The sequence below is a fragment of the Benincasa hispida genome, chromosome 8, assembly GCF_009727055.1.
Source record: "Benincasa hispida cultivar B227 chromosome 8, ASM972705v1, whole genome shotgun sequence".
Taxonomy (NCBI): domain Eukaryota; kingdom Viridiplantae; phylum Streptophyta; class Magnoliopsida; order Cucurbitales; family Cucurbitaceae; genus Benincasa; species Benincasa hispida.
Genome location: NC_052356.1, coordinates 49,966,990 through 49,977,673, shown reverse-complemented (window position 1 = coordinate 49,977,673; position 10,684 = coordinate 49,966,990). Strand labels below are relative to the sequence as shown.

At 37.3% G+C, this 10,684-nt stretch overlaps 2 protein-coding genes across 3 annotated transcripts; both read right to left on the bottom strand.

The window, feature by feature from the left end:
• Positions 1-302: 302 nt before the first annotated feature.
• On the bottom strand, positions 303-3,340 carry LOC120082607 (BTB/POZ domain-containing protein At3g22104-like). Its single transcript, XM_039037859.1, has 3 exons — positions 2,295-3,340; positions 936-2,042; positions 303-828 (listed from the first exon to the last, which is right to left on the bottom strand). The coding sequence occupies exons 1-3, from the start codon at positions 2,355-2,357 to the stop codon at positions 523-525; spliced, it is 1,476 nt and encodes a 491-aa protein (XP_038893787.1). The 5' UTR covers positions 2,358-3,340; the 3' UTR covers positions 303-522.
• Positions 3,341-3,429: 89 nt separating this feature from the next.
• Positions 3,430-8,313, bottom strand: LOC120083004. 2 transcript variants are annotated; one of them, XM_039038468.1, is made up of 6 exons: positions 7,941-8,313; positions 6,633-7,632; positions 6,375-6,538; positions 4,440-4,476; positions 4,116-4,183; positions 3,430-3,958 (listed from the first exon to the last, which is right to left on the bottom strand). In XM_039038468.1, exons 1-6 carry the CDS (start codon positions 8,036-8,038, stop codon positions 3,499-3,501), a joined length of 1,827 nt encoding a protein of 608 aa, XP_038894396.1. In that variant the 5' UTR covers positions 8,039-8,313; the 3' UTR covers positions 3,430-3,498. The 2 variants fall into 2 exon arrangements, with proteins under 2 accessions (XP_038894396.1, XP_038894397.1); XM_039038469.1 differs by having other exon boundaries at positions 6,633-7,623.
• Between the last annotated feature and the right edge of the window lie 2,371 nt (positions 8,314-10,684).

Below are 10,684 nucleotides of genomic sequence, written 5' to 3'. Positions count from 1 at the left end.
AATATAAAGAGGAAAATGTATAGTAAGAAATATATAGTAATCATGTCTAAAATATTAGCAGATATAGCAAAATGTAGATCTAACTCTCGGAGTCTATTAGTGATAAACTATATTGCAAGTTGGAGTCTCTCGCTGATAGATTTTTCTATATTGGCAATTCTTCAGAAAAATTGTTACTATACACGTTCCAATTATCCTAAGACAAATGTATGCAAAAAGAAGTATGAGGAAAGAGAACCATGTTTGCCTAAATAATAATAAGAAGAAGAAGAATAAAATCCCATGTTGTAAGAGATTACGAATTGTAGAACATGAAGATCTAACATAACCTGAATTAAATCTAAAACATAAATATTTTACATTAAAAGTATTTTGAACCACTATGACTTAGAAACCTTCCCAAACATAATACTTTCTTCTCATATCTCTAGGCTACATAGATCAAAAGAATCATTTGAATTCTTCTATCCCTCATATGTTACAACTTGAAAATTAAGTGATCACAACCATTAATTAGCTCAATTAGAACACACGTTTTGATTTTTCTCTGCTGCTATGACCTTTGGATTCATGGCTTTCATCTCTTTTCTTACCTGCATTTCCATTAGCAGTGCAGGCAAAAGGAGAGTCTCTTAAAACTTTATTGATCATAGTGTGACAGAACAAATCTATGGGGTTATATTGCTTGGAAATCAGAGATTTGACTGCTCTTCTACAAGGAAATTTTGGGTTTTGTGCCAAATGCTTCAAAGTTTCAGTAGATAGCTTGCTGTAGTTCAGTGCACAACAGATTCTGATCTTTTCATCTTCACATAATTCAACATGAACCTATCAAAATCAAAACTTCAGAGTTAAATCCCTTTGAAACGAATTAACTTGGATTTCCTGTGAAAAATTCCACATTTTTCATTCAAATTAAATGGAAATTAATTTACCTGAAAGTACATATCAATTGCTTGATAAAGTTTGTCATGAGTTTCTCTTGAATGTGGCATTGCCATGACTAAAGCACTAAACTTGGAGGCCTTCAGATGTGAATCTGGAGCTACTTCCATCAGGTAAGAATCCATCAATCTAGCAACTTTCTCAAATTTACAAAGCTGGGACAAGAATATTTTTGATTCAATCTGGAAGAACTTTAAAAGCCTTAGGACCAAATTCACATCATACACATAATCCTTTCCATAGGGAGCAGGAATAAGCAAATGGCTCACTGTCAATTGATCCAACTGTGAACCCATCAAAACCTCTAGTTTATGTTTAGATCTTCTGCTTATCTTCAAGCTCAGTGCTGCTTGATACATATCAAACAAACCTTCACAAGAAAAAGAATTCTGGTGATCAAGCAAACGGAGCAAATCAATAACTCGCTCGGTGATTCTCTGCTGTTGAACTAGTTCAGAATGGCGAGATCTTGATTTTCTATAGAAAAAGAGAAACTTGCTGATTATCTTGTGGTCAAGATTCCGAGAAATCATCATTTTTGTTAGTTTTTGGATCATGTCAATATGCAAGAACACCAAATCTTGAAACCACCAAGTTGTTCTAGTGAACTTGCTGGTGGAACTATCATGGCTTCTTGTATCGGAAGAATGAAAACTCGAGCTTGTAGAAAAAGATGAACATGTACTTTCATAACTAGTAAAACCAAGCCTGCCTATGAGAGAATCCAAGAGTTTTTGAACCAAAAATGAATCTTTCCTGATTGAAGCACAAATTTGGTACTGTTTCAACGCTAACAAAAGCTCAGACCAGCTCCAAAAGTTCAGCCCTTGAAGGGATTTTTTGGTTTCAGCTATTAACTGGGTTTCTGCAGAATCATTAGGACATTCCAGCTCCAAGAAATTGGCTGCATAGTGAAGAAGGACTATATTAGATGGAGTGATTTCAACTTTTCCACCATTGTAGCAAAACTTTGCAACTTGTTCAAAGCCTTGAGGACCTCCTGGAAAGCCATGTAAGACAATTTTCAGACTCCTTGTTAAATCTGTGTTTGATCTTGTTAACTTCCTTAGCCTGCCTGTGAAAGAAAGAATGATTCTCTGCAAATTTCAATTGCAAGAGGCTGATGTTAGAAATTTTCTGAGTTAGATAAAACAGATCAATGAATGGTAAGGCAGTGTAAGCAAATGGGTAACTGAGAAACATAAGGGAACAGAGCTTCAGAGTAATCATGGAAAACTTTTGAGGAAGTTTTCAGAGAGAAATGCTTTTGCCTTTTTACTTTATTGGAAATAGAAAGGAAGGGGAGTCACAAAACATATGTATATATAAATATTATGAGTTGAATATACCTTGTCCACCAGAAAAGTTGCTTCACCATTGACATCTACTTCAAGATCACAACACATTCCCATCGTTCAAAAGAATATGTAAGATATAAACCCATATGAGCATTCAGCTTCAGAAGATTTGCATTTGGAAAGAGAGGAACTCTTGAGACAGATTGAAAGAATGAGAATCCTCAATAGTCGCATGCAAGAAAAGGAAAGTGGAAAGAAAAGGGGAAAAGTGGGGAAGAATTCTCTTTGAATCTTCTGCTGTAACTTCACAACAAAGTTAGTACAGTTCACTTTTTTTTCTTTTTGGTGCTTCTCACAACATAAACCAAATTTAAAATATAATTTAAGACATCAGAACTGACTAAAACTGGTTGAACATGTTCTTAACTTCCATGAGGATTCTTCTGAGAAACCTTGGGTTTGTCAAACACTAGTACCAAGGAGTAGAAACAAAGGACAGCTTAAAAGTTCGTAGTTCAGAACCCAAGAAGCTGATAAGAACTGGTAGTATAATTCCAATGTGATATTTGTTAGCAAATGGGGATTTGACCTAATAATTTAGTGCGGCCTTTACCGGTACTCAAGCCACCAATTCGTGCGTAGTGGTGGTTAGGCCCTTTGGGTGGATAATGGATCCCACAGGCTTGAAAGTTGAAACTGTCAAGTCCTTTTAGTGGAAGCCAGATTCAAAATCGACAAGCTTCGCATTGTGGCAAATTCTTCGAGTATCAGTATACTCTGTATTCTAATAATGATCACCTCCTATTTGGCTTTATACAAAAAAACAAATTATGATGAAACTTTACTTGTTTAAGATACAAGAGAATTTCACTCTTCTAATTTATCATTAACAAGAGCTGTCTAACACTGCGATAGTTGTAATAACAAAGACAAACTGTCATTCTGCAGTACTTGGAATAAACATTAAGGGAGAGAAAAATCCATAAAGTCTTCGCCATGAAAATTAATGAAGCAGCTGCATGTGTCACTGTCAATACAATCATTTTCACCATATAGCAAAGCCAAACAACAAACTAAAAGTTTCAACTTCTTTTTGCTTATTGNTTGTGAAATTTTCCCAATTAGTTGTTGTCCCCTTTTTCTTTTCTTGTGTTCTCTCTTTTTTCGTCTCTTCCCCTTTTCTCCATTTCTTTCTTTCTTCTTTGTTTCTTTTTTTTTTCTTTTCTTTTTCCCACGACCCAGAACGGTTGATATTTTAATAACCATTAATTTGAGGTCTAGGGGATGGCCCCATTAGCCGTGAAAAAGGCATCTGAGACCGCCCAGGCAGGTTCCTTTGACTGGGAACCCTATCGGGCACGTTAGAATCTGAGACTGATCTAGAGAAGGCTTGAGCCAGTTCAAGTGCTGAAGCTACTTTCCCATAACGCATGCCGCCAGCGTTTGGGGAGGCAGGTTTTGGCTGCTCAGCAGGCTTGCGCCAAGTCTCTGGTGAAGGGGGCCGCTCAAGCTGCTGCTGTTTTTCGGTTTCTCTATTCTTCCTTCGGTTATCACGGAAATTCCTCCTTTGCATCTCTGGATCTGCCCTGTTATCCTTCCGCTCACCTTCCTTGCCCATCCTTCGATCAAAAGGTGGATTCTCCACCTTTCCAGTCTGATGCACAGGAACAGCTGGTCCTTGAACCCTTTCCGTCCTTGAAAAATTTTCGTCAATCCTTCGAAAAACAAAAAGTAACGTAATGCATAAACAGTTATTTTCAATGAAAGCTTATTATTTTTCCTTATCATTTTTTTTTCTTTTGTAGGGTGGGGGAGCGAGGGTTAGAGGAGAGAGAAACCGCATTGTAATATATTCAAAGACAGCCTCAATACCTTTCAGAATGTTGGACAAGATCATTGTTGTTAACTGTGGTATTGTCAAGCCCTCGTTCCTTCAGAACCTGAGGAAAACATAAATCTTATCATTTAATGGGAAAATGGGGCCACAAAGAACTGGCCATAAAATAGGGGAACACGGGTAAAACTATTTATTTGAACGCCAATAAAGAACAGGATGCTTGACTAATTAAGTAATTTATTGATCACATGCTCTAGTTGAGAAAAACAAAAGAACAAATACCCTATTATTCAATAACAACACCGAGTCCATCAAAATGACAAGCAGCTGACACCCAAAAAACTAAAGATATAACTCACCTGCTCCCGTGGGCGAGCACCACCAAACAAAGCGATCCTGCACAAAGCACAAACATTTACCTTCTATTAGCAAGGTAAGTACCACCAAAAAATTCCCCTATAATATGCAAAAAAAATTCAAATTTATAGATTAAACCAAGACTTGGAGACAAGAAACACGTCAGAAATATAAACTATACCACTCCAGCCAAATACAGAAACGCAGGTGCTCTGATCTACGAAAGACTGTTATTACACGAGCTAGTTTTTGTTGATTCGTTGGCTTTTTAAAAAACAAAAAAGAAATGAGTCTCTTCATTGAAATAATGAAATAAGACTAATGAAAGATATTCTAGATTGGACAGTTACAACTTACAAATTTAAGATTCAAATGTTACCTCTCCGAAGTAAACCCACTGGCTAAGCAAACAAAAACATAATTTACAACCTATTTACTATCTCGGTATTACAAGAAGTTCCAGAAAAAAACACAAGGTGTTTGGCTCATGGATTAAGTATGCTCTCAATGAGAGAAGTCCTTACACTGAGATCCATAAAGAATAGAGTGATAAATGGGGATCCTAAATGGAAAAAGTAGTCGAAGAGTTAAGACCCAACTTCATCAAATTCCAAACATTTTTCTCAAGTGCTCTTTTCTTTTTGTCATGCCGGTATTCTCCAACTTGATAGCACCAATATGCTTTTTGCTGCCCAAACAGGAGATGTTTTCCATGTTTCATAATACAGTTAACACTCAAGGATACTCTTTCCTTTTAGTTGGTGTCAGTCTTCTCCAATTCTCCAACTTGATAGCCCCAATATGCTTTGTTGATGTTAACTAACCAATTAAAATTAATTTGATTGAATTTTGCAAATTTTCTACTGAAGTACCTCGACATGATATGACATGACACGAGCACGAGAGGGGTTCAAGAATCTGTTTTCTTTTTGGTTTAAGAAGGCTAAAATAATTTTTATTGCCTGTATTCTCCAACTTGATAGCCCCAACCAATTATGCTTTGTTGGCCAGACTAGATCACTGATAAATGAACCAAGTAAGCGACCAACAGAATTTGAAAAATTAACCTTTTACAAAACTCAAGGACACAGTTGGAACAAATCCAGAAAAACTTAATAAACTATCAAGCTAATTGGCCAATTCAAATTCAAATGGAGTTAAGAGATTTCACAATAACAAAACAGAAGATGACTAGAAGGGTCTACGTGAGAAATTTTGGGTACTTTCACTTGAACCAATATACATAATAAACTATCAAGCTAATTGACCAATTTATGTTTTCCAGACAAGATGTAGCATTCATACATCAATATCGAGAAATGCTCACATAAATGAAGAAAAATTAAATGGAAATGGAGGAAATGCTCTTTGAACAAACAAACCATGAATGAACTTATGGAAACCATAAACAAACAAACCAACTACTTAATGGGAATGACTGTCCTTCAATTAGCCCCTCATAGAGATTTTAGTAATATGATTAAGGATTTCCTCCACCATCCCATGAAAAGTTGGGGCGTGTAATTTGTTGAGAGTATTTCAGGGGAGAGAAATAATAGAATCTTTAAAAGGTTAGAGATGGACTCTTTTGATGTTTGGTCCATTGTGAATTTTAATGTTTCTCTTTAGGCGTTAGTGACAAGTTGCTTTTGTAATTAGGGTCTCAATTTGTTAGATTGGAGGCCCTTCCTCTAGGGTGCTCCCTTTGTGGGTTTTTTTTTTCTTGTATGCCCTTGTATTCTTTCTTTCCCTCTTTGTCTTATTGACCCAAGGCCAGGATGTCCCAACATCAGGAAAAGACTCCGAAACATGAGCAAAACTAAAATTAAACAAATAATTTCCTATTATATCATCAACATGCATCTTCATGATGAATAGGGATGCGGAAATAGAAACAAGGTCAAATATTGTCAAAAATTGCAGTTCACGTTACAGACCTTTCTCTCCCAGCATTTCCCTCCGGTTGTTCAATGGGTTGTGACCGAGGCTTCAGATTCAATCTTGGACGCTCAATTCCATCCTTCCCACTCTCAGAGCCAACTGAACTAGGTTTCACATAATTTGAGTTTCCATTGTCAGCAGAAACAGCGTCAGGAATCATCTGCCATTCAAATATTTAACCATATAACAAGGATCAGTAATTAATTGTAAAATCTAAAGGAAGGTGTACAGCATCATAAATGAATTGTTCATACCTGCGTATGATCAACTGTATTGGGTTCTGAACTTGCCAATGGCTTTGTTCTTGGAAGTAATTTTAACTTTGGGCGTTCTGATACTAATGAACTCACAGGATGATGTAAATCAGATCCACGTCCACTAGCCATTTGATTAGGATCAGAATGTTGAACTACAGCAGCATCCATTTTAGCAGATCTCTCTTTTACAGGATGATATTTAGGGACTATGACCCTGTCATGCTCTAAATCTTGTCTATGTCCCTCAGTTCCATCATCTACGCTAAGTTCTTTTTCTGCATGCCTAGCTAATGAAGCATCACGATGTTCCCTACTATACAATCCATCCACCCTGTCAAAAGAATTACCATAACCCTTTGGCTGTACTTTAATATCTAGTTCAGAAGACGCGGCAACGACAATATCATTTTGATAATGGAGAGACTGTTTAGACTGCCACCTCCCTGAAGACACCTTTTCGAGAGCACTAGCATGAGCAAGCTTTGAGACAGCGCTTGGTCCATCCCATGCAGAATGTGAATGTTCATTAAGCCCAGAAGCCACCTCCTTCCTAGCTTGCCAAGCATTTGGATGAGCCCCAGAAAAAGCCATCCCGCTGCTGCCACCTGAATTCTGAGAAGCAACCCCTGAGTGGGGGGCGTCACCTACTCTCCCTGCATACGAATTCACCGCACCAGGAGTTGGGAACTGCGGCATCGGAGCAAACCTCCTCCCACTTGATTCATATTCAGGCTTCAACTCTGAACGACTAGGCAGAACCCTAATGCTCTCATCGCTGATGGTTCGTCGTGGAGGAGTTACACCACCAAGGGGCTTCCTTTCATCCTCGTCAAAATTCCGGCCAATGTGTGCAGCAGGAGCAAGAAAAGGAGTTTTGTCATCAAAATGCCTGGTTGCCGGTGATGAATGAGGCCTAGACCGATGGTCCGACCTGTTCATTGGGTTCCCCCACGATGTAGAGCGATCGAAACTAGTCCGATCTGAGGGTCTAACAGTTCTTCAAAAAGAGAGAAAATTAATGGAATCAGCCAATTGCACTTGCAGATCTAGTTTCGAATTAAAAATAATAGTAATAAATAAAAAGTAGTAAATTATTGCATGAACTGGAGGATCGCAGAGGCTATATAACTCGGATCTAGTCCTTCAACCCTAACTCGCATTGAGAGATGGAAATACACAGTCTATTCACAAAATAAAAATTAAACACATGAAAAGTATAACATCTGCATAGAACTCAAATTAAAGTAAAAATGATTTGAGAAGGCAACAAAATGAAAAGAATAATGAAGGTAAATCGAGACGTACACCCCAGGAGCAGACGGGAGAGGGAGATCAGTGGGGATAGAGCCGCCGTGGAAGTCCTTGAGCGTCATAGTATTACCACTGACTCTCTTCTTCGACATCGCTCCGAATGGAACCCTAATTTGTGCTGGAATTCTTCAGGTAGATGAATTGATTGACAGAGATTTAAGTAGGAGAAGCAAAAAACAAGGAGGAAGAGAAAGCCCGCAAATCGCTAGAGATGAATGGGTGTTATTGCACTAATTTTGCGTATCTCTCTGTTGATTGTGAACTCCAGGCGGGGCTTCCCCTTTCCTTCACACTGCCCTCTCGCTCGCGGACCAGACAGGATCGCCTTCTTTCTTTCGTGTCGTTCGATTGGTCAAGTTCTTCTCACTCGCCGCCTCCTACACAATCTTGGATCGTCCAATATTAACCTCGGCCCATGTTTATGTGGCCCACATTTTTTTGTTGAGGCCCAAGCCTAACAAAATGTTAGAACTTACAGTCTTCCCGGCATATAACCTAATTAAATAGGTCCAATTACAAAATTGTTTTAAAACTTCCTACTTTTTTTTATGAATAGCATAACAAGATGAAATATTACACGAAAATCTAGCCCAAATGTCTATATCACCCTTCACGAATTTTAGACACTTTAAAAAATAATAATAAAATAGAAAAGATACATGGAGAAAATACATCATATTCACGTGCATTTGTTTTTTTTTTTCAAAATCGTTTTATTTTCATAATCAAATATTTGAAGAGAATCCCCATCTATGAATCTTTAAATTTTCTAAAGCACCTAACCTCGCCCAACTCTTCTTTGCGAGATCTTGTTGAATTGTTTGAAACAACCAGTTCTGTAGCTTCCATTCAATTCGACCAGTTCGTTAAGTAGCTGCACGACATTTTCGGACTTTTCAACATGTACTCTGATGGAAGCCTCACGCAGCTTGAGCTCGGTGCCCACCTCTGCTTCCTTAACATCAAACCCTTTAGTGACCAACTCCATTTATTCTCTTCTCTCTATCATCGATTCCAAGGGTAACGACTCTATTGTTCCTCCTTAACTGAATCAAATGGCGGCCATTGATCCTCACCTACGTCACCAACCAAACCCTTTCACTCTCGTTATCCTAGGATTCATCAAACAATCATCCATAACTGATAAATGAAAGTCACAAGGGCTAATACATAGTATATATGGGGTTTATTATACATTTATTTTTCAATTTCAAATATATATGAATGTATTTCAAATAATTTGTGGATGTCATCTATTAGTAATATATATGTGTATATATGACATATATGTGAAATATATATCTCAATTTCAAATATATATTCTATATATGGTAAAGTATGTAGAATATATATATAAATAGAAACGGGACTAAAATTAAAATATGCAGTATATATTATACAACAACCTTAAATTTGTATTAGTTTTAAATGTATTTGGAAGAAATCTCGTATATCTTTGAAATAACATTGTATATATTTGGAATAAACCTCATATGTATACATAAGAAATGAAACACACATAAAAACGAATATTTCTAACAATAATTTTGCATTATATAATTCATTAATATTAGGGATTTTGAATTTTAAATCAAAATACGAAATAATCAAGGAAGATTTGTGATAAATTTGAAACTAATTAGAAACTTTTCTTCAAAAGCAAAAACTCCTCAAATCAAGGAAATGATGTTATAATTATTGAATGAGAAATTTTGGACCAATCACAAGTCACCACGTCGTTTGCTAAATTAACGATGAATTTCTAAATCATTGACTTTGGGTCCAATTAGAAGTTGACACATGTCCCGTATTGAATTGAAGACAAGTTTCGATGACGTCACGCAGATGAATCAGATGAGATAAAATTGGTCCAATTTGATATTACTATTTGGGCTTAAAGTCCAAATTACAAAAAAAGTTGAATTGGACCCAAATTCTAGATCAGGTCCAAAACCAACTAATTGGGCCCAAGGGTCAGGCCCATGGACCAACCAAGCTCACGAAGCCCACCTGAGAACTCTATAAATAGAGAAGTTATCTTCATTTGTAAAGGCAATATTTTCTACATTCAGAAGACCCAGAAATAATTCACTAACAAGCAGAGGACTCCCAAGACTCCTGAAGTTGCACTCCTATAAGGCAGAAGACCTTTGAAGACACAAATACTCTTCCAAGACTTCTACTTCAAGCTTCCAAGACTCCTGAAGCTGCACTCCTATAAGGTAGAAGACCTTTGAAGACACAAATACTCTTTGAAGGCCTCTACTTCTAGCTTCTAAGACTTCTACTTCAAGCTTCCAAGACTCCTGAAGCTACACTCCTATAAGGCAGAAGACCTTTGAAGACATAAATACTCTTCCAAGACTTCTACTTCAAGCTTCCAAGACTCCTGAAGTTGCACTCCTATAAGGTAGAAGACCTTTGAAGACACAAATACTATTCCAAGACTTCTACTCCAAGCTTCCAAAACTTCTACTTCAAGGACGTTCGGTGTTTTCCTTCTCCAAGTCAAGCATATTCACCCAACTGAGAGAAAATCAGAGGATCAAATATTAGAGATCGAACCACATCGCATCAAATCAACTCCAACATCAACACCAACTCAAGTTCAACTCCACGAAACATGTTTCTCCGGAAACCTCGTGGAACAAATTGGCACGCCCGGTGGGACCTCTCTACCTTTCATCTCTTTCTCAGCATTCAAACAAGCCAAATGGCACCTAAGAAGGTGGATCCAA

Excerpts from the sequence above, each read along its gene's own strand:
- LOC120083004 (XM_039038468.1), bottom strand. The coding sequence starts at position 8,038 with ATGTCGAAGAAGAGAGTCAGTGGTAATACTATGACGCTCAAGGACTTC. Across the intron at positions 7,633-7,940 it reads CTCCCGTCTGCTCCTGGGGT|AACTGTTAGACCCTCAGATC; the intron begins GTACGTCTCGAT and ends CTCTTTTTGAAG. Across the intron at positions 4,477-6,374 it reads GGAAATGCTGGGAGAGAAAG|GATCGCTTTGTTTGGTGGTG; the intron begins GTCTGTAACGTG and ends TGCTTTGTGCAG.
- LOC120082607 (XM_039037859.1), bottom strand. The coding sequence starts at position 2,357 with ATGGGAATGTGTTGTGATCTTGAAGTAGATGTCAATGGTGAAGCAACT. Across the intron at positions 2,043-2,294 it reads CAACTTTTCTGGTGGACAAG|AGAATCATTCTTTCTTTCAC; the intron begins GTATATTCAACT and ends TGAAATTTGCAG. Across the intron at positions 829-935 it reads CAATTGATATGTACTTTCAG|GTTCATGTTGAATTATGTGA; the intron begins GTAAATTAATTT and ends TGATTTTGATAG.